The sequence below is a fragment of the Euphorbia lathyris genome, chromosome 4 (assembly GCF_963576675.1).
Source record: "Euphorbia lathyris chromosome 4, ddEupLath1.1, whole genome shotgun sequence".
Classification (NCBI taxonomy): Eukaryota; Viridiplantae; Streptophyta; class Magnoliopsida; order Malpighiales; family Euphorbiaceae; genus Euphorbia; species Euphorbia lathyris.
Window position 1 is genome coordinate 57,459,343 of NC_088913.1, and position 23,527 is coordinate 57,482,869.

A 23,527-nucleotide genomic window follows, 5' to 3' on the forward strand; every position below is an offset into this window, starting at 1 on the left:
TGCGGGTTTTGCTAAAGGAAAATATTTTGATAAAAATCCTTGGGCTAATTGTTCCCAAGTTGCAAATGTTGCGCCTGACATCGAAGTTAACCACTCTTTGGCTCTATCCTTCAAAGTGAAAGGAAAAAGGCGAAGTTTGATTGCTTCGGCAGTCACATCTGGTATTTTAAAAGTGTCATAAATTTCAAGGAAATTTGTCAAATGGGTGTTAGGATTTTCGTTAGGTAACCCATAAAATGTTACATTATTTTGCAACATATTAAGCAATGCTGGCTTAATTTCAAATTGGTTTGCAGTGATTCTGGGTCTAACGATACTATTGGTTACACCGGCCACCCCTGGCCTAGCGTAATCCATAAGTGTTGGTGGGTCTGCCATAATATTTGGCTCGGTATTTGTTTTTAATGGAGTTTTGTTTTTGTTTTTCTTGTTTTTCTTGTTCTTTTTAATGGTTTTTTCAATTTCTGGGTCTAACGGGTTTGGTGCAATGCCTGAACTTCGAGAACTGCGCATGAACTTGAAATCTTGCACGAACCGAAACTACCTTCAAAACAGAATTTGAAAAATAAATATGTTAGTAAATTAAAATTAATAAATTGCAAAAGTTAAAATAAGTATGTATAAACCTAGATTCGAAATAAAACACGAAAAATCTAAATTTTTGTTAAAAATTTTGGCTTTCCCTGGCAACGGCGCCAAAAACTTGTTGAGCAATTTCCGCAAGTGCACGGTTTCGCTTGTAGTAATAAAAAGATATCGATCCCACAGGGAACATTTTTCAACAAAAACTTATTCAAATGTAGTTTAAATACGACTTAAGGTTTATAGAAATAGATAATCGTTATTTGAAATTGGTTTTGAATTTGATAGAATAAGAATTAGGTTAGAATATGTAGAATGTTAGAAATCAATTCTGTTTTGAGAATGAATTACAAAACAGAAACGTTTAGTGTTTAAAATAAGAGATTAATTGTGTTCGTTTGCATTAAGCAAAAAAAACAACTTTAAACTTTGTATAAATTATAATTGTCACGTCCTTGTCTAAATTTCTAGAATTTATACATTGAGAGTAATATATATTATAATTATTAGGTGTGTGGTTTTTATTTGGTGTTATAGGAAAAGTTTGAGGTTAATTCGATGATTTTAAGTGTAAATTAAAAGTTTAGGATAAGTTTTAAAAGATTATATAAAGATGGAGAATCAAACGGGATCTTTGCCAGATTTGATATATATTCCAAAAGCATATGCGGATCATTATCATCATCTTGAATTGTTTTTTTTCTTTTTCTATTCTTCCTTCAGCCTCTTCATATTCTTCATCGTTCTTCGACCGTTTCTCCACCGTTTCTTTGATTTACGGAGATTCGACCGTCCGAATAACTCGAAATTGAAAACATAGCATCCTTATGTATAGTTCTATATCCTAACCGAAGAGTTTTTGAATTTCGGAAGTGTTTGGAGGGGAAACGACTTAGACAGAATTTAGACGAGAATTGAACGTGTGTATTTTCTTCAATTAGTGACCAAGGTAAGTAACTATCAACTATATTTTGAGTTTTATGTATATAGATATATATATAATCAAAGAAGTTTCAGAAATTGATATTTTAGGGTTTATGCAGGAATTTTGTAAAATTGGGGTTTTTCATGATTTTGCTTTTTATTGTGAAATTATCGTTCAAATGAAGCTATTGACTATGTTTCTCTGTGAATTTCAGATTTTACTTGATTATGTTGATTTAAGGCTTAATTTGGTTGATTTACATATATATACATATATGTTTTTGGTTTCAATATATATCTATATTGAATAAAATGAATTTGATGATTTCTTAGGAATTGTTTTTGGATTGAGAAATCTGTTGCGGTTATTGTTGTTATTATTTTGGATTGAAGTCCAAATATGATTTTTTATGAGTTGTGATATTTTGACAGATAAAATGGTTTTGTCCATCTAGGATTGCCCGGGGTAGGAGTTGTAAGTTGTAAGACCATACCTAATGGCGGTATGGCCAGAGTGCACAGCTGGTAGTCCTAACTGTTAGGCAAGGAACGAGATATAAATGAGATATCTCAATATTGTTATGATTGATGTTATGATCTACACAGGTGGAATTCGAGGATGGATACACATACACAAATTTTATTTTATGAACTTAAGTTTTGAGTATATTTTATAAGGTTTTGATGATTATATTATAAACTTATGTTTTGAGTATATTTTATAAGGTTTTGATTAAATCCCTTTATAAATGTATATATGTAGCCATGTTAAGTAAAGTTGGTTTTTATAGCTGATAGTTTCTTACTGAGATTTTTGTCTCACGTTTTTAAATGTTTTAATGTTTTTAGGTGAGAAAGGACAGGATATAGAGAAGGTTATCGACCGATTAGGCGAGGTTTGGAATTTGGCTGCTTATTGTGAGAATTATGGTTAGAACTTTGGTATTTCAATAGTAATATAATATGATATTATGATATTGATAAATTGGAGACTCCTAAGTATTGATTATGATCTTTCTATTTCACGCCCGATGCTGATTGAGGTCGTCTAGGGTCGGGTGTGACAATAAGAATGTAATAACGTAAACTCCTTCAATTAAAAGGCTTTGAACCGCAGATAATCCTCCTACGGTCGGGTTAGATTGCTACCTTAACCAAATTAATTCTCGAAGAATGAATTTGCCCAAGTGTTCAACAAAGTTTCCTTATAAAGATATTGAATTTAACTACGTTTTAATGAAAACACCAGAACTCACTTCCAATCTTTCTCAGAAGTGCTTCATAAAAATATATTGAATTATATGAACTTTATTAGATAAAGTATGAATTTGATACAAGTTTACAGAGAACAAGAAGCATGGAAGCTTTCGTCGACTTTCAAGTGAACGGGTTGTCAATCCTTTCCTCGAACCTCGTTTAGAGTTTGTCAAGCTCCTGGGTCGAATCCTCTACTTAGTCTTCTCGCTGAATCTTCGAAATAGAGATGGGTCGTCTACTACCAAAATGTAAACTAATAAAAATGGATCTTAATCTAAATCTAAATGTAACTGTGTTTATAATTATTTGATAAACAATGTGTGTACATAATATTGCTTTTTACAAAATCGAACTTCTAACTCTGAATTGCTTGACTCAGAATTTCTGGATTAATTCTGTACTAAATCTTAACTCTAAAAAAATTATTTTTTTTCTCAACTCTGAAATCAACTCTTTATTTATAGATGTTGAAGAGTCGGGTTTAAGGGACGTGTCTGCTGCGAAGAGATGTTCTTATCCAATCGAACGGACGCGTTTCTTTGAAAACGGACATGTGCAAATTGTGCTGCCTGAAAATCTGAACTTACCGAGAATGTAAATTCTCGGCCGAGAATGGGGAAATAGATTTTCAGCCTTCGAAATGAAAGGGGAGATGTCTGGGCGACACGTGTCGCGACCTAGAATGGAGGATTCTCGGTCGCGACACAGGTTGTTTTTCTCCGTTTCTGACTTCGTCCTCGTCCTCGTTTCGGTGCATTTGATTTTTGTCTTCTTCGATTCCTTTTGTAGGGTTTTTCCTTCGTTTTTGACCTCTTTTCGTTCCTATTTGGATTTTACCAAATATTTAGGTACCTTGAATGAAAGAAACATATTCGGACGTAAAAGTACTCTAAATAGATATAAACAGTATGATTTTATAGCAAAGATGTAAATGTTAATGATATTCTAGGTATATTTTGGGCTTAACAAAACCCAAACACTTCCATCACCATTAAAAGAAAGTTCCAGTCCAATGTGTCAAACGCTTTTCGAATATCAATTTTAACCACCATATTCCCCCGAAAGCAGCGTTTCCTTAACATATTGGTGCCCTCTGATGCTAATGCAATACACTGATGGATATTTCTGCCAGGAATGAATCTAAATTGATTATCAAAAACAATTCAAGACGCAATTACAGAAAATCTGTCAGCAAGGATCTTAGAGATAATTTTGTATCCAAAGTTGCTCATAGCTATTGGCCTATACTGATCAATAGAAACCGCATCCTCCAATTTAGGAATGAGGGTCATTAAACTGGAATTCAGTCGCAGAGTTACTTGTCCCGAGGCGAAAAAGCATTGAACCATGGAATATACATCTGATCCCACTATATCCCAAAAGGTTTGGAAAAAATGACCTATGTATCCATCAGGCCAGGTGAGCTGTTCTTGTCCATATCAAATACAACTTTGCAAACCTCTGATATATCCGGACATGCCATTAAAGATTCATTTTCCAAGGTCGTGGCCAGATGCAAAATAGTGTCAAAGATCCTCGCGTGATCCCTTGGGTAATCACCCTCCGCCTTGAACAGCTCGATGTAGTATTTGTCAATATAAGAACCGATGTGGCGAGGATCCGTGAGAAGTTCATCATTAACCTGCAGGATGTTAATGCCGATATTTGCAGTTCGAATATTTTTCATTTTATGAAAGAAACCACTATTTTGGCCCCCTCCTTCAACCACCTGATTCTGCTCTTGTCCCTGAGATACGTCTCCTTTTGGCTTAAAACCGCATCCAACCCAGCATGCGGAGTTAATTCGCGCTAATGAAGCTCAGGTGAGAAACCATTAGCTGCAATTTCCGCTTGAACCTGAGTAAGATTGCAGCTAGCCTCATCAATCCTGACATCCAAGTTCCCACATACTTCTATGTTCCACCTTCGCAGGATAAAACGAAGCTGCTTCAGCTTTGTGCACAAAGATTGCATTGGAGGAAGTCCCGTGTTGTAGTCGTGCCAAAAATCCACAATTACTTCTGGCAAATTTGGATGCTGAATCCACATATTTTTAAAACGAAACCGGACATGCCTATTTAATCTTTTCATACTTCGAAAAACAACGTGCAATGATCTGAGTGATGCCGTGCCAAAGCAATGCTACTATAATTATCCCAATAATCCGAAAAATCATCTGATATAAGAGTACAACCCAGTTTACTCTCCACATTGCTAAGTTAGAACGACCATTACTCCAAGTGTACAAATGTCCCTGTGTGGCAGCCTCAATGAATTTAGCATCCTCAATAAAGTTTCTGAACTCTTGACATGGTCTAGGAGCCGGTGATCTCCCCGTCTTCTCATGCGAACCAAGGATGGCATTAAAGTCTTCTATAGTAACCCATGGGCCAGACATACTATCCCTTAAAGCTTCAATCTCTCTGTACAAAGGTATTCGTCTGTTCGCCCAAACACTTCCATACACAAGGCAATTAAAGTTGGAAATCCGAAGAGTTGAAAATTTCAATAGAACAAATTGCTCGTGAGTGTGACAGACAACAACAAATGCAGATAAATGCGTTTGAATAAAGACCCACAGAGAAGCCGGAGTCTTCTGATTAGTGCCAATACGTGTCATACCTAGATTATCCCAGTAGGAGACTTGCACCGTAGTGAAATCAACTATGGGTTCAGCTAACACTACACCATAGATTGCCTATAGCAACCAATTTTTAGAAATCGTTACGGTAAATCGTTGCATTATCTTGCATTATTTAATTTCTTTTACTGCTGTTGTTTATAGAAAGTCAATGGCAACTATTATGTATGAAGTGTTGCCTTTGATCTATTTTTAATTATTTAATTCTAACTAAGGCAATAGTAATATGATATTTATGATATCTCGTTGCTTTATATAACTTGATAATTAGATAAAACAACGATGTACATGTAATAATACTATTCTAGTGTTGCATTTAATAAAAATACAATTACTATACCTAATTAATTTGATAGATTTAATTTCAACACTTGTTAATTAAGGATTCTATATATAATTTGTAAACAATTGTATTTATTGGCTAAAAATAGTGTAAAGTAATGTAATAATAGTTCTTAAATAGTAATAGAAAAAAAAACTAATGAAAAAAAAAACTATATTCCAATTAATTAATATATTAAAATTTTGGTTCAATTAATTAAAACACTAATAAAAATAAAACAACTAAAAAACATATAATTGAAGACTAAATATTCGTAAATAATAAAAACACTAATCAAAATAAAACAACTAAAATGAATTGATATTAATATTTCCCTACATTTTGATTTCAAATAGCCACACCAAAATACAAAATAAAACTACTAAAAAATTATTATTTGTTCTATATAAAAAAGATTTATTATTAATATTTTCCAAATTTTTAGCTATAATCGAAACTCTATACATTACAAAAAAAAAAAATTGTATTGGTTGTTCTAAAATTTTCGACTAATTAATTTACCTCCTAAAAACTCTCTCTCCTAAAAAATGCACTACAAAAAAACTGAGTAACAATGATAAAAAAAACCAACAAGAATAATAAAATATTCTCATTAAATACATAATTTCAATAATTTTAATGAGAATAATTTATTTATTTCATTATTAATAATAAAATAATTTATTTATTGAATTTTATTTTAGGGATAAGATACCAAAATATGCCTAGGGTTTTTATGTAAGTATTAATTTAGGCTCCACGTACAAAATAACACCAATGTATATTTAACGTTTAAAAAAGAGTACCAATTTAGATTTCGATAGTGGAACACGAGACGTCATTCATATAAATAATTGATACGTAGAGAGAGAAATCAGAACTTAATAAAATAATATGAATGACGTGTCACATTTCCTTATAAAAAACTAAATTGGTACTTTTTTTTAATGCTAAATCTAAATTGGTGCTATTTTGTATCTTATCCCTTTATTTTATTCTTATTAATACATTAATACCTATTTTATACCAATTTATTAAATTTTATTTTTTATTTTTCTTATTATTTTATTTTAATAAAATATCAACAATAAATTTGACCCTAGTTAAACAATCCAATAATTTCCCCAAATTGAGTTACCGCCTAAATCTCTCCCCAAAAAATTTGAGTTACCGCCTAACTCTCTCGCCCTAATCAATGGTTTTCTTTTCTCTTACTGTATCCGCTTTTCCCTTTCTGTGTCGCTTAGGTCTCTCACCTTAATCAAATGCTTTTCCTTTCTCTCTCATTGTATCCGCTTTTCCCTTTATCTCACTTAGGCGGAGGTAGCGGCTACTTCTATTCTCTTTTTGAGTTTGCACTCCTCCAACTGATATTCCATCAAATTTCTGCCTATGAAGATATGGAGTCGCTAGTTAGACCTGATGAAATCAAGAAGCTGCTGATCGGCACATTTTGGAAATCAGGACCCAACAAATCTCAATAGGAATAAGAACCCTAACCCTTTAAATTGGGGCCTTCACCGTTCTGTAACTGGACTTTCTGCTGAGCATTACATCAAAGATGTGCACTTCATCATGAAGCTTATTCAGGTAATCATCAAAAGATCATTTTAAAAGAAGTACGTAGTTTGCTTTTATCGGATGATGCGTTTGTATTTTGTCTTAATAATGTTGTTAGGTCTGATGAAAAGTCGAATACTTCTATTCTGCAGTCTACCCAGTGGGATAAAAAATGGACTCCCCTTCTAGATGGCTTTTTTAGGCTTAATTTCAATGCTTTTCATATTGATCGGACAACTTGGTCTTTAGCTGGTTTTCAAGTTTGAGACACTTTGGGTTGAACAAAATGTAGGAAGATGATTGGGGTTGGAGGAGTGATTGGAAGCTTTATCTTAGGAGAAAACCTTATGTTGTTAAGAGGCGTAGGCGTTCCATATTGTTTAACAGCCTCGTTTGAAAGTTGATATCTGAAAGTCAAGACCTTCTATTTATGAATCTTGGGGTGCATGAGGTATTCCTTTCTTCATTTTGATTGATAATCTTGGTAGTTCTTACTTCCTCTTTAATTGATGAATTGTTGTTTTTGTGTTCGCAATGAGTTTTTCTTGATTTATTTTTGAGCTTTAGCTACGTTGTGGTTAAACTTGAGAGTTTCTTTGTTTCTATTTCTTTTGCTACACATAGGGTATAGGGCACACCTGTGAGAATTGACCAAAATTTGTAATCAAATCCATATTGCTAGATTGATTAGTTTAGCATTGTATATAGAACTAATGTCTACATATTTACTTGAGATGATAAAAGTGGGCATGTCAGCTTCTATGAAAAACAAAAGTCCTTACTGGTAGCAGTGCCAATAGACTTAACTGGTATTGCTAGATAAACAAAATAAGAGTGGATGGTCATGGTTTGAATATCTCTGAACTCTGCACAAGGCCTTAAACAACCTCAAAGTTGCTAATATTTGGATGTGCATTTGTTTCTGCATTCCTGTTGATTGCTTATTCTAACTGCTATTAAATATGGATAAGTGGTTGGTAAATTTCTTCCTTGTTTGTGTTCTGTTTATACTTCCCTTTTATTCTCTGGTTTATTTTTCATCTATGCACACACATGGTTGCAAAAAATTGTACTAGTCAATCCTAATAGCAAAGTTGAAGTCGTAGTAGAAATTCCATGGCTGTTCATTCCTAATAGGTAAGTGATGCGTCTCCGAGAGACTCACCAAGGGATAAGTGTACCCCGTCGTTATCAAGTAATAAAATCTGGACAAATCCAGATATTATCCACAGGATTTATTCCTGCAAGTATCGAGCTACTCGGTCTTTAGTGTTATCTAGGCTTTGGGGGGTTTGAGATTGATTTTGGTTAAGTTAAACTATTCCTAATTAAATTACTCTACTCCTAACTAAGTTATTCTACTCCTAGGTGATCCTTCACTAATGTAATTGCCCGAAGGAACATGGAATGATACGATAATAATGAAGATAGATTGTTTAGGCAACTGATTTAAAAACCTAATCTAAGTCACTTGTGTCTGAGGCGATTAACCCTACTTATCCTTCTGAGGTGCCTAGTTCGTGATTCCTTTGTGATGTCGAAACTAGCTCTAAGGCTCAGCAATTTGGGCTTAATCATCTACAGGGTCGTCAATCCTATAGGCACTGACTAGGTCAGATTCAGCTCGCAATTTGTGCCAACTTAATGTTTGGATTTATGAATGAGTTAAACCAATCAGACAAAGCGTATGACAAAGGTAAAAGAAATAAACCAATTGACTATAATATTATTAAAGATGAAAAGTATTGTCATGAAGATACAATGAGCCTAGGATTCATAGCATGGATCAGAGGCAAACAGAATATAAAAGAGAAGGAAAATCCCTTTCAGGGAACCTGTCTGCCAATGCAGGCGTCTTCCTAGGACTTAAGGATGGACCTTGAACAACCCTCGGTGAACGGAGTTTCGGAGGTTCTTCAATGGAGATTGAAGGAGATGGAGGAGGTGGAGAGGATTCTTCAAGGGGAAAGCTAGGGTTTTTACAAGAATGAAAGGATATCTAATTTACAAGATAAAAGTCCTATTTATAGCTGTGGTTCGGGCCCCGTATCTGACCTAATTCGTTTCATTTTGTAGGTGGAAAGAGTGGGACTTGATCGTGGCATTGTGGGGCCGGGAATCAGTCCATAGGTCAGCTCGCCGGACTGGGCGAGCTGGCAGGGGCCAGCTCAATGCGAGATGGCTCCCAGCTCGGCCGAGCTGGCCTTCAAAGGCCAACTCGACTGAACTGTCTACTGCCAGCTCGCTGAGCTGGCCTAAAAGGCCAGTTTCGATGAGCAAACATGCCCAGATGCCCTGCGTGACTATCGGGTGTCCCCACGACGCGATTTTCGCCCGAACTTGTTTCTGTTTTGACATGCACACGCACGTAAAATCGAAACAACATTAGTTCTGAGTCTAAATTGACCCACCAATCGCTTGTTTTGAGTATATACTTCGTTTGGTGTGACTTTTGGTGGATCAATTAGCCATAAAAGATAATTGAAAGTTAACGTACATGCTAGTTTGGCCATATTTGCCCAAAAACGATCAGAAAACGAGCTTAAACCACAAAAGTAAATAAAACATATACAAATTCTAACTAACACACACAAATGCATATAAATGCGAGAATTGCTCGCTTATTGGCAAAAAGTAAACTAAACCCGTCCTAAAACCGTACCTAAAGATAGGGGTTTTTGACCCCTATCAGTAAGTAGGCCTTTCAAGATATTTAAGCATAAAATGGTAGGAGCAGTATGACTTGAGTTGTAGTCATAGTAGAAATTCCATGTCTGTTCATTCCTAATAGGGTTTTCAGTTTCTTTCCATTCAATGCAAAGATGTTATTAGTTATCCCTCTGATTGGATATTCAGGATTACAACAAGCATTTATTTGGTAATTGTTCATTTTAATATGTTCACAGTTTGATGAAAGCTGACTTCTTTAACATCATAGTACTTTTCATTTCCTATACATTGTGTTTTTCTACTTGAAATTGAAAATTCCTTCCGTTTCAGGGCTGCATGCACCAAGGATATAGCAATTAGGTTGCTGATTAGAGAATCCATGGAGTCTAGGGTCCTATTGTCATCGACAGGTTGACAAGAGGCTTGCTAGATTCCACTCAAACATAATCAATAAGGTAACCTCTTATTCTTCTAATTTGAAAAGTTTCATACATTTGATAAGCCTGAGGATTAATTTTTAGCTACGTTGCACGGACACTTCTAGTTATTAGCGTTTTTGTGTTTTGTGTCCATGTCTATGTCCGTGTCCATTTCCATTTGTTGATGCTGATTTTGGTAGTGCAACTTTCAAATTTACTCAGGTTTCTCTAAAATTGGTCTACTTAGCTGTGGGAGCTGTAGCTGCTGCTTTTCTTCGTAAGTTCAATTGATTATATTATATATAGAATGGGAGAGAAAAGCAGAGGTAATTAGAAGAAATTTTCTGTGCTTTTGTTTTGCAGAGGTAACTTATTGTATGGTGACAGGGGGAAAGACAACCTGCTCGGATAAGAGGTTACTATCTAAAAACAATACTGAGGCAAGATGTTTCTTTCTTTGATAAGGAAACTAATACTGGAGAGGTTGTTGGTAAAATGTCTGGTGATACTGTTCTTATATAAGATGCAATGGGTGAAAAGGTATTATCTATTCATCCATTTCATTTCAATTATCCTTACATGATCCGCCCCCAAAACAAATTTACTTGTACGCGTTAGGGGTGTCAAAATGGATTATCATGTTATATGATTTATATATTGTATATGATATAAATGTAACAAAAATGATAATCATGTTAAACGGGGTTGTCTCTATAAATTGTGTTTGTGGTGCCAAAAATTGATAGACCGCTAAGTATTAATTTACTTGTTTGCACAGGTAGGAATTTTTTTTTGCAGCTGATGGCAATATGCCTTGGGGGTTTTACAATAGCTTTTGCCAAAGGATGGTTGATGGCATTTGTCATGTTATCTACTATTCCCCTACTAGTAATAGCTGCTGCAACTGCATCCATTTTGGTATCAAGAATGGCAACTCGTGGACAAAGTGCTTATGCTGAGGCAACTACTTTTGTTGAGCAGGCAATTAGCTATATTAGAACTGTATGCTTTTGGTTTAATAATGTTTGTTTTTCTTAATTAATATTTTCGTAAGTGTGACAGGAATTCGGTTTTTTCCAGGTTGCTGCATTTACTGGAGACAAGAGAGCCATTAGTACTTACAACAAGTTTCTCCAAACTGCTTACCTATCAGGTGTTCATGAAGATGTAGCTTCAGGAATAGGCCTTGGTGTACTTATGTTAGTCGTGTTCAGTAGCTATTGTCACGACCCGCCTAAAATCATCCAAGGGAAGGCCCGAGCCAAATGCCCAAAGGGCCAAGAGAAGCGGTCCAGGGGCAAAATGGTCATTTTACTGTTCATCGGGATGATGTGGGACATACCGGTGGACACCGAGAACATCGAGCCAATCGTATGTGCAGTTGTGCACAAGGCAGTTGGGCAGTGGGCCCGTGCCTACCGGGGGCCAATTTGGCCAAGAGAAGATCCCCCCTATAGTGTGCCTTATACCAACTTGGGTCACACTATCGGTGGACATTGCCATGCTCCACACACCACAAGTTTTCCAAAGGTGTGTCTAGAGGGTTCCAAATGCTTCCATATTTTATATGTGGTTCCTTGGGAACATTATGGAGCATTGTGCTTTGGGGAGTGCGGGAAATATTAAGCATGGGAAAAATTTCCATGCGAGAAAGTTACGGGCCCGTGTGCGTGCTAGCAGGCACATTTAACCTCGGTTTGTGCAGGACGAGCAGGCAGCTGGCCCAGAGACTGCGAGGAGCTGCTAGACAAGGCCAGGAGTTGTGAGGAAACCTGCCAACTGAACCTCAGGTTGTGGAGCAACGGGCCCAGAAAATTCCAAACGGGCCTGGAGCGTGCCAGAATGGGCCAGAATCGTTCGGGATGTGCCAGAATCATGCGGAAGGTGCCGAAATAGTCCGGAATGCACGAGAAGGAGCTAGATGGCCCAAGAAACTTCTAGGGACAACTTAGAAATGTCCCAACTCTTCTTAGTCTGTCTTATTTGTTCTTTTTCTAGATGTTTCTAGGATTTTATTTGTGTAAATGTTTCTAGAACCTTCCTAGGTAGCCTATAAATAGGAGGAAGGGGTTCATTTGTAAAAAAATTCCACAAGAATTCCACAAATTCACAAAAGTGTGAGCAAGTGTGAGTGTCTTTGTAATCTAACCTTTGTAAAGCATTCTTTTTCTAATAAAAGAGTGTTTTCCTCACTTAGCTTTTTGCAAGATCCTTATTTTTCGATGCATTGCTTTGCCTAGCGTTCGAGCTAAGCAAACGATGTTAAGGCTGAACTAGTAATCGGGTGTGAAATTACTAGTGCCGCACGGTCGATAGATAGTCAGGAGGCTGTGTCCGTGACAAGTGGTATCAAAGCAAAAGGTTGAGAGCCAAGGTTACCGATGGAAAAGGAGCCATTGGTTTTGTGATAGAATTGCCTACGAAATTCTGACTTACCGACGGAGAAGTACAATGCCGAAGAAAAGTGAGGCGGAAGCGACTAGCGTGCACGAGGAGCAAAGTAGGAGCGAGAGGGGAAGATCAAGGTCACGACACGTCCTTATAGACATCAACGGTAGGCTGGCAAAAGTGGAGTTTGCCATAGTCGATGACCGAGATAGGTTCGAGGTGATAGACCAACGCTTGGAAATGCTCGAAGGGGATGAGTTCTAGCAAGAGGTGCAAGCCACGTTGAACCGCATCGCCGCTGATTGTGAGGAAAGGGACAAGGCCTTGGAAGCTCAGATTGCTTCTCTTAGGCAAGAACTAGAGAGAGCTCTTGCCGAGTTAGTCACGACAAAGGATGAATTAGCCTTGTGCAAGAGGGCCATTGCACATGGCGAAGCGTCAACTTCAGGTGCATTTAGTTCGCAATGACTAGAAGTACCAAAACCGAAGGCGTATGGTGGTTCAAGAAATTCCAAGGAGATCGACAACTTTCTTTGGAGTTTGGAGAAGTATGTCAGGGCACTTGGCATTGCGAACGATGCCAAGATGATCGACGTTGTGCCACTCTACTTGCAAGATACGGCATGGTTTGGTGGCGATTGAAGGAGAAAGAAATGCGACGAGGTACATGTTCAATCGCTACTTGGGACGATTTTAAACGTAAGCTTAAAGCCCAATTCTATCTGGAGGCGGGTGAGCTCGAGAAGAGGGCCAAGTTGTGACACTTAAAGCAATGAGGTGGTTTGCGGGAGTACATCAAGGAATTCTCTGAGATTCTTCTAGAGCTACCAAACTACCCGCAAGAGGAGGCCTTATATCTCTTCTTAGAAGGATTGCAGCCATGGGCTAGGTTAGAAGTTCAACACATAAATGTGAAGGAACTTTCTGCCGCAATTTCCGTAGCCGACTCATTAGTGGAGTTCTTTAAAACGTTCCCAAGTTTCATAAAGAGTTTCATTATCATTCTGAGAAAAAGATGTTAACTCTTTTATGACTCTTGCGGGTTTTGCTAAAGGAAAATATTTTGATAAAAATCCTTGGGCTAATTGTTCCCAAGTTGCAAATGTTGCGTCTGACATCGAAGTTAACCACTCTTTGGCTCTATCCTTCAAAGTGAAAGGAAAAAGGCGAAGTTTGATTGCTTCGGCAGTCACATCTGGTATTTTAAAAGTGTCATAAATTTCAAGGAAATTTGTCAAATGGGTGTTAGGATTTTCGTTAGGTAACCCATAAAATGTTACATTATTTTGCAACATATTAAGCAATGCTGGCTTAATTTCAAATTGGTTTGCAGTGATTCTGGGTCTAACGATACTATTGGTTACACCGGCCACCCCTGGCCTAGCGTAATCCATAAGTGTTGGTGGGTCTGCCATAATATTTGGCTCGGTATTTGTTTTTAATGGAGTTTTGTTTTTGTTTTTCTTGTTTTTCTTGTTCTTTTTAATGGTTTTTTCAATTTCTGGGTCTAACGGGTTTGGTGCAATGCCTGAACTTCGAGAACTGCGCATGAACTTGAAATCTTGCACGAACCGAAACTACCTTCAAAACAGAATTTGAAAAATAAATATGTTAGTAAATTAAAATTAATAAATTGCAAAAGTTAAAATAAGGTGTTCATGAAGATGTAGCTTCATGAAGATGTAGCTTCAGGAATAGGCCTTGGTGTACTTATGTTAGTCGTGTTCAGTAGCTATTGTCACGACCCGCCTAAAATCATCCAAGGGAAGGCCCGAGCCAAATGCCCAAAGGGCCAAGAGAAGCGGTCCAGGGGCAAAATGGTCATTTTACTGTTCATCGGGATGATGTGGGACATACCGGTGGACACCGAGAACATCGAGCCAATCGTATGTGCAGTTGTGCACAAGGCAGTTGGGCAGTGGGCCCGTGCCTACCGGGGGCCAATTTGGCCAAGAGAAGATCCCCCCTATAGTGTGCCTTATACCAACTTGGGTCACACTATCGGTGGACATTGCCATGCTCCACACACCACAAGTTTTCCAAAGGTGTGTCTAGAGGGTTCCAAATGCTTCCATATTTTATATGTGGTTCCTTGGGAACATTATGGAGCATTGTGCTTTGGGGAGTGCGGGAAATATTAAGCATGGGAAAAATTTCCATGCGAGAAAGTTACGGGCCCGTGTGCGTGCTAGCAGGCACATTTAACCTCGGTTTGTGCAGGACGAGCAGGCAGCTGGCCCAGAGACTGCGAGGAGCTGCTAGACAAGGCCAGGAGTTGTGAGGAAACCTGCCAACTGAACCTCAGGTTGTGGAGCAACGGGCCCAGAAAATTCCAAACGGGCCTGGAGCGTGCCAGAATGGGCCAGAATCGTTCGGGATGTGCCAGAATCATGCGGAAGGTGCCGAAATAGTCCGGAATGCACGAGAAGGAGCTAGATGGCCCAAGAAACTTCTAGGGACAACTTAGAAATGTCCCAACTCTTCTTAGTCTGTCTTATTTGTTCTTTTTCTAGATGTTTCTAGGATTTTATTTGTGTAAATGTTTCTAGAACCTTCCTAGGTAGCCTATAAATAGGAGGAAGGGGTTCATTTGTAAAAAAATTCCACAAGAATTCCACAAATTCACAAAAGTGTGAGCAAGTGTGAGTGTCTTTGTAATCTAACCTTTGTAAAGCATTCTTTTTCTAATAAAAGAGTGTTTTCCTCACTTAGCTTTTTGCAAGATCCTTATTTTTCGATGCATTGCTTTGCCTAGCGTTCGAGCTAAGCAAACGATGTTAAGGCTGAACTAGTAATCGGGTGTGAAATTACTAGTGCCGCACGGTCGATAGATAGTCAGGAGGCTGTGTCCGTGACAAGTGGTATCAAAGCAAAAGGTTGAGAGCCAAGGTTACCGATGGAAAAGGAGCCATTGGTTTTGTGATAGAATTGCCTACGAAATTCTGACTTACCGACGGAGAAGTACAATGCCGAAGAAAAGTGAGGCGGAAGCGACTAGCGTGCACGAGGAGCAAAGTAGGAGCGAGAGGGGAAGATCAAGGTCACGACACGTCCTTATAGACATCAACGGTAGGCTGGCAAAAGTGGAGTTTGCCATAGTCGATGACCGAGATAGGTTCGAGGTGATAGACCAACGCTTGGAAATGCTCGAAGGGGATGAGTTCTAGCAAGAGGTGCAAGCCACGTTGAACCGCATCGCCGCTGATTGTGAGGAAAGGGACAAGGCCTTGGAAGCTCAGATTGCTTCTCTTAGGCAAGAACTAGAGAGAGCTCTTGCCGAGTTAGTCACGACAAAGGATGAATTAGCCTTGTGCAAGAGGGCCATTGCACATGGCGAAGCGTCAACTTCAGGTGCATTTAGTTCGCAATGACTAGAAGTACCAAAACCGAAGGCGTATGGTGGTTCAAGAAATTCCAAGGAGATCGACAACTTTCTTTGGAGTTTGGATAAGTATGTCAGGGCACTTGGCATTGCGAACGATGCCAAGATGATCGACGTTGTGCCACTCTACTTGCAAGATACGGCATGGTTTGGTGGCGATTGAAGGAGAAAGAAATGCGACGAGGTACATGTTCAATCGCTACTTGGGACGATTTTAAACGTAAGCTTAAAGCCCAATTCTATCTGGAGGCGGGTGAGCTCGAGAAGAGGGCCAAGTTGTGACACTTAAAGCAATGAGGTGGTTTGCGGGAGTACATCAAGGAATTCTCTGAGATTCTTCTAGAGCTACCAAACTACCCGCAAGAGGAGGCCTTATATCTCAGTTTTGGTCAGCACGGCCGAGAGAGATTTAAGACAGCTTTAGTCAGAGGCTGACTAGAACCGTTTTACTTGTGAGTTGGGAATTAACACTTAGGTCAACTTCCAACTCAGCACTCTGATTACTCAGTGTCAGCTTATACAATTTATATCCTGAGTAATTTAAACAAGCAACACATACATATATATATTGAGAGAAAGAGTTAGAAATTACTCAGCAGACTTATCCTGGTTCGGCCTCACCGCCTACGTGCAGTCCCCAGAATCCTTCCGGGCTTTTTCAATCCAATACTGAGCTCTTTAAAGGTAGAGCACAAACCGTTTACAAAGCAGTTGAGTATGCAAGAGTACCTTCCTCTATTCGTATACTCAACCTCACTAAGCGCTATAACCGAACACTTAGATTTTCTCTACCGCTGAGTACTAAAACCGAGTACTCAGCACCACTATCTCAACTTTTACAATTGATACAGATTTGTTCTTTCTAGATGAAGAACACTTTAGATGAATACAAATTCAATCTAGACTTTTACACAGAAATAAGATTTTGGTGTAAGTATTTGCTTTTTCTTGTTTGTATGTGCTTGTATGTATGCTTTTCTCTTTTGTATTTCGGCAAAGGATCCAAGAGATAAACTTGTCCTTTTATAGTGAATTCTGAGGCTTCAATCATTTGAATTCGGATGTATCCGTTGGATTCAAACGGTCTTCTTGCGTCATTCACTGGTCAGCATACAGTTTTTGCAGGCCAATCCTGTCGTCTGATTTTAGCAGGCACCAGGCTTGTCTTCTTCCGCCAGGTTCATCTTCTAGTGCCAGTTTCGTCTTTTAGCTAGAGGCCAGTTAACCCATCCGTCTCGAAACTGTCTCCATGCGTAATTCCAAAGCTCCTGAATTGGCGCAGATCTCTATCGGATCTTGTCTTTTAAACGGATCATTGGCGCTGTCCTGATGAACACTTAGCTTGACTTTAATAGACGTTGCCTTCGATCTTTGTCTCTGGCGAGGCTGAGTCGCATTCTACTCAACTTCTTCGGTCAGCTTCGTCTTCAAGCGTTTGTTCTGAAGAAGACTTTTCTTTTATTATGCTGAGTCGTGTTCTACTCAGCTTGTGCTGTGTCTCATGCTGACTTCGTCCTGTCTTACTTTTTTATTTATGTTCTCATTTATAATTACACTTAACATTGAACAAACACATTAGTACAATTAAATCAAAGCACTTAAATTTAATTGTCTTAATCATGGATTAACTTAAATAATTTTGTCAAATCAAAATCATGTGGAAATGTGTTTCAACAAACTCCCCCATTTTGATGTTGGCAAAAATATTTAATTATGGAACTCAGCATCGACGTTCCCCATGATTGATTTATCTTTTATTCTTCTGAAGTTACTCCCTCGTAAGGGTTGCATTAATTGACTCAATTTAACTCTAAAACTTCTAAGATTTAATCGAGTAAGATTAAGTCATGCCTTTACTAACTTAGTTCAATTCTAGACCTTCCAAGATCTAATTCAAGTGAGGCTAGGTCAGCTTTCAGAAGATGGTCAATACTTGGAACATATAGTTATTACTCAGTGTTGCACATTGGTATCAGAGTTATCATATAGGTATTAGAGTTATGTGTGCTGAGTAAATTTTACTTGTATTTTTCTTATGTTCACAAGTCTTAATTTGTTGTTCAATGGATAACTAAGTATGACAAATCAGCATATAAGCATAATAAGTAAGCATCACATATAGATAAGTCAGTTTGGATAAAAGGATGCTTATATGAATAGTCAGCACAACAAAATATAACATGCCACATATAAAGTTACAAGTCTAAGACTATTTTTAATCTATCTCTTTATGTTGACTTGAACTTGGTGTGATTTTCCTTTTCCCTTGGCAGTTCTTTGTTGCTGACTTGGATTTCTTGGGTCAGCAGAAGTTGAACCATGCTTCTACTGAGTTCCGGCGGCAGGCTGAGTTATCTCCCCTTATCTCTGCTGAGTTCCAGCAGCGCGTTCTTTCTCCCCCGTTTTGCTAGCATCGGGATTGGGAGGAGGAGGATAGAAGGTTCCCTGTTGAATAGTACGAGATAGTTTTGATGAATACATTTGGAGCTGACTCGTACTTTCCCGAAGACCGTTGAAGACTTACATGCCATCAGACATGGTGGAAGCGGGGATCTTAATGTTGGCACTGAGCATACATAAGAGATACTCTTGAGATTTTCCGACCCAAGTTATAGATTCTGTCATTTTGGCATACGATTGATGATACATCCTGAGCAGGGCAGTGTCATATTGTTGACATTGAACGTTTGTGTACCGAACCTGCTTAAGGGTAGATTGAGTGCATTGCAGAATCTCATTTGTCTTCACAATGTCAGTGTCCATTTCCGCTTTATTCAGGTTGAGCAGACGAACGGCTTCACTAATCTGTTCGATGGAACACTGGGAGGAGGAGGAGATAAGATCACGAGCTCCGGTCAGCTCAGAGGTCAGCTGGGAGAAATATTGATTAACCTCGGTAGAGGTTGCATATGTTGAGTGCGCAGCTGATAAGGCATTGAGTTGACTTTGGATGGCGTTCATATGATTCACCATCATCAGCTGGAGTTCAGCCAGCTTTACGATTGACTCTTGTTTGGGCTGTTGAGAAGAAAAAGAGGTCATGACACTCATTAAGTCCTTGAGACCTTTGATTTCAGTGAGAAGCTGAGTGATAGACGAGATTTGTGTTGGCTCAACATGAACAGACCCAGCAGCATCGGCCTGAGTTTGATGAAGATCCTGAAGTAAGGCTTGAGCTGAGTCAATGATTCTTCGTCCAGACTCAGTAGCATGCAGGTAAGCATAGGATTCATTAGTTTGTGGTTCTGAGGCCGGAATATGAGTTGCACCAGATGGAGGAGGTGTTTGGTGCTGTCCAGAAACAGAGGTGCCAGCTTGGTCAGTAGCTACACTTTTGTCCAGGTCAGCAGCAGGAGCTGACTGGTTTTCATTCTGCATTGGTGAAGTGGGAAGAGGTGGATCACCAGAGATATTGACCTGCTCAGAGTCAGTTTGAAGCTGAGTAGTTGCAGAAGGTGTAGGTAGTTCAGAGCTGACTTGAGCAGGATTTTCCTTAGCTAACTCTTTGTCTTGAGCAGCAGGAACTTCGAGCACTTGCTCAGTGGGGAGTTGAGCAGAAGTGTCGGCAGAGATTGGACCCTTAGGAATGGTGGGGTCGACTTGTTCCTCAGCTTGAGAAACAGAGGCTTGATTTTCCTTGAATTTCTTCGGAGAGGGCTCAGTGACAGTTGAGAAGAATTGGAACCGAAGCTTGGTAAGGTCAGTGATGGGATCTCTGAGTGGGGAGTCATCCATCAGATCAATGAGGTTTGGCTTTTGAGCCTTGCGTTTAAAACACTTGTCTGAACCTTCCTTAGAAAATTTAGTTGGTGGAGAGGGATCAGCATGAATGGACTTAAGGGATTCAGAAGAGAGGTTGAGGTCAGTGTCAAGGCCTTCCACCACCTTGTCCTGCACTGGTGACTTTGCACGATGCTCAGGTTGGTCAGTATCAACTTGCTCATTTTGCTCAGCATCACCCAACTTATCAGCTTGAGGCTGTCCCTCAGCATTTCCCAGTTCTTCCTCCTGATCAGTAGGAGTCTTCTCAAGGTCAATTTCTTGACTCTACACAAAGTGTGATTCCGGAGTGACCATGAAGTCAAGGGGGTTAGCTTCAATTGGCGTCAACCCAGATGTTTTCTTCCTCTTCAATGGCATTTCAGGGGTTTCCTCACTTTCTTCCTCAGGCTCAACTTGCCTTTTCTGTTTCTCCGCTGACCTAGGTTCCCCTTGAGCTTGCTCAGTAGCAGCTTTCTTTGCACTAGAGATTATTCTCAGCTTCCTCGGAGCTGTGTTGACATCCTTAGCGGATTGGTCAGCTTTCCAGTTCTTGTCCTGTCTAGTTCGGTCAGCGGGTTCCTTTTCAATTATTACTTCTTCCCTTTCTTGGTTGGCACATCATGTGCTTCTTCAACCATATTATCCCCTTCTCCCTTCTTGGATTTGATGGGTTGGTTGTATGATAAGCCGAATAGCAGTGCCGTTGTGATTTCCGTTCCCCAAATTTCTACTTCTTCGACTGTGCTCACCTGGTGGTCCTGAAGAATTTTTGTGATGAGGGAGCCCATCCTAAGTTTTTCGGTACTTCGTTGGAACACGCCGATAAGAAAGACGGGCATGTTGAGTGGTACATAGTTCAGTATGTGCCAGATGAAGCACTACTCAAAGTTAGAAGCCGATGGGGAGGAGTTGACCTTGGGGAATAGAAAGTTGGTCAGAATGTAATGAGCCATTTTCTGAGGCTGACCCATGCATATGCTGGCTATTTCTCCTTTGTGGTTCTTTGGCTTACAGAACTCAACAGTGTAGTCAATTTTTGAGTGGTCGTTCGTCATCCTGAATTCTGAACCTTTGGCCAGCAGCTTTAGCAGAGTTGCGAGATAGGATGGGATGATCGTGATATCTTTGCCCTTGACCTTGGTCACTAAGTGGTCAACATTGTCCTCGTCAACCCTGAGATTTGTGTAGAATTCCCTTACCAGCTGTGGATAGGTGTTACCGGGGAGAGAGAACAGTTCGGTCCAGCCGTTCTTGGAGATCCACTCACAAAAAGGTTTCTCAGCAGTTACAAAGCTTGGGGAGAACCAACGGCAACGAAGTACCTCACAGTTCTTTACGCTGTTATATACTGGAATGAATATCTTCTCCTTCGGCTGCTTGTTCTTCTTCTCCTTCTTCTTTCTCGAAGGTGTTGCTTGGTCAGCTTTAGGGTTTTTGCTCGGAGTGTTGACCCTAGATTGGTCATGCTGACCATCTCCTTGAGACTCAGTTGAAGTCTCCTCATAGACTTGCTCAGCAGGAGACGGAGGGTTTTCATCGGAGCGATTGTCGTCGTCATCAGCACCAGAGATGTTCTGAGAATCGTCAGACATGATTCTTTGAGTGATTTTGAGAGGATTTTGGATTTGAGAGAAAGAGAGAGATTGAATGCCAAAGATCTCAAGTGTAAAGAGAGTTTAGTGGGAATTCGTCCACTATTTATAGAGGTGCCGAGTTGATCTGATAGGTTGGAATGGCGGTTTGTACATCGAGATGATCAATCGACAGTTATCCTTGGCATTAATGACACATTCGGTGCATTTGTTTTCTAATTATTGCGCTTACGTCACCCTAGGTGGCTACTTAATGCGCGTGCTAGCATTTATTGCGTTACTGGCTTTACTCAGTATCTAGAATATTAAACGTTTTTGACTTTCTGACTGCTCAGTTTTACGTAGAGGAAGTATTTGTTGGTCCCTTATAACGTTACAAGTATAGTTCCAAGGGGGGGGGGGGTTAGGAACTATTTAAACTTTTTAAAACTTAAGGCAGACTTCTTTTCTTAAGAGAAAAGGTTTTAACAGCGGCGCTGAGTAAACAGTAAGATACTGGCTTAGTCAACTGGTGACTAGGTCAGTTCCTTGACTTGAGTCAGGAGATAGCACTTAGAGTCTATTCCTGAGCTCAGATGTTTGATGCGCACAACTCAGCTTGACCTCTTTACTTGGTCAGTTTTTGGTTATTTAAGCAAGCAATATATATAAGGAGTTTAAGGTAAGAAATGCGTTACTCAGCAGATTTATCCAGGTTCGGCTTCTAAGCCTACGTCCTGTCCCCGGAACACGTTCCGAGCTTTCGAATCCTCTACTGAGCTCTTTAAAGGTAGAGCCTCAAACCTTTTACAATCTTAGCAACTGAGTATAACAAGAGTACCTTCCTCTATACCTCTACTCAATCCTAATCTCTCGCTGAGTACTATAACCGAGTACTCAGCCTCTCCTTTCTAATCTCTAGAAATGATAAGTTTTTGTCCTAAACAATGATTGCTAAGACACCTTAGATGATTGAATAATCACTCTAGACTTTTACACAAAAGATATGAAATATAGTGTAAGATTGCTTTGCTTTTTGCTTGCAGAACTTGCGTAGAAATTTGGTCAGCATAATGGCTTGATCAAGTTCTGTAAGGAATGAAGCTTCTGATGGCACTATTTATAGAGACGTCTTGAGGCATCGGTCATTTCGAATTTCGAAATAACCGTTGGAGGGAAATGGCTTCCTGTCGTTGTCATCCTGACTTGCTCAGAGCTCTCGGCCAATCAGATTTGAGTATCTTCTGTCCTCGGTTAGCTTTTGGTCAGCTCGGCAGAGTGTCTCTCCATTTATGGTAATGTCAACTAGACAGCATACTGTGTCATCTGAACTTTACCCAAAGTGGAAACACTTTGTTTGGAAGTTTTCCTTAGCCAGATGCTGTCTTGTACGCTTTGTCGAATCAACTCAGCAGCTTCGTTCCGAAGTTGTTCCCTGAAGGTCTTCTAGATCCTTCTTCCGCTGAGTTGCGTTTTGTCCATAACGACAACGTTTTGTCATTCACGGGCCGAGTTGTCTTGAACAGTTTGACTTGGGCTTTGACTCTTGTATTGAGCTTGGGCCTTTTAATCCTTATGTCTTATAAGCAATTTTTAACTCAACATTGAACAAACACATTAGTAGAATAAATCAAAGCATTTAAACTTAGTGTGTTTAGAATATGTTTTTAATTATACTTAAACAATTTTGTCAAATCAAAATTATGTGGAAAGGTGTTTCAACAAACTTCCCCATTTTGATGTTGGCAAAACTATTCAGCGAAGAACTCAGTATTGAGCTCCCCCATGATAGTTGACCTAATATAACTTAGCAAACTCCCCCGTAAGGGTTGAGCTACTGACTTAGTTTTACTCTAAACAATTGAAGGTTTAATTTGAGTAAGTCTAAGGTCAGTTTTCAGATATAGGTCAGCTCATGGAACATATTCTATTTTACTCAGTGTTAAGCGGAAGGTTTTAACATTCAGAGAGCGCTGAGTAATTTGTTGTTCAATGAGTTTTATAAGACAATGTTTTATAATCATATAGGTCAATGTCAAACATGTTATC

The 23,527-nt window shown here is 39.1% G+C and overlaps 1 protein-coding gene across 6 annotated transcripts; it reads left to right on the plus strand.

The window, feature by feature from the left end:
* The first annotated feature begins 6,892 nt into the window (after positions 1-6,892).
* LOC136227607 (uncharacterized) lies at positions 6,893-17,734 on the plus strand. 6 transcript variants are annotated; one of them, XM_066016308.1, is made up of 7 exons: positions 6,893-7,316; positions 7,405-7,737; positions 10,287-10,411; positions 10,598-10,652; positions 10,739-10,915; positions 11,154-11,377; positions 11,456-17,734. In XM_066016308.1, exons 6-7 carry the CDS (start codon positions 11,177-11,179, stop codon positions 11,999-12,001), a joined length of 747 nt encoding a protein of 248 aa, XP_065872380.1. In that variant the 5' UTR covers positions 6,893-7,316; positions 7,405-7,737; positions 10,287-10,411; positions 10,598-10,652; positions 10,739-10,915; positions 11,154-11,176; the 3' UTR covers positions 12,002-17,734. The 6 variants fall into 6 exon arrangements, with proteins under 6 accessions (XP_065872380.1, XP_065872379.1, XP_065872383.1 ...); XM_066016307.1 differs by having other exon boundaries at positions 7,439-7,737; XM_066016311.1 differs by having other exon boundaries at positions 7,439-7,737; positions 10,763-10,915.
* The last annotated feature ends 5,793 nt before the right edge of the window (positions 17,735-23,527 follow it).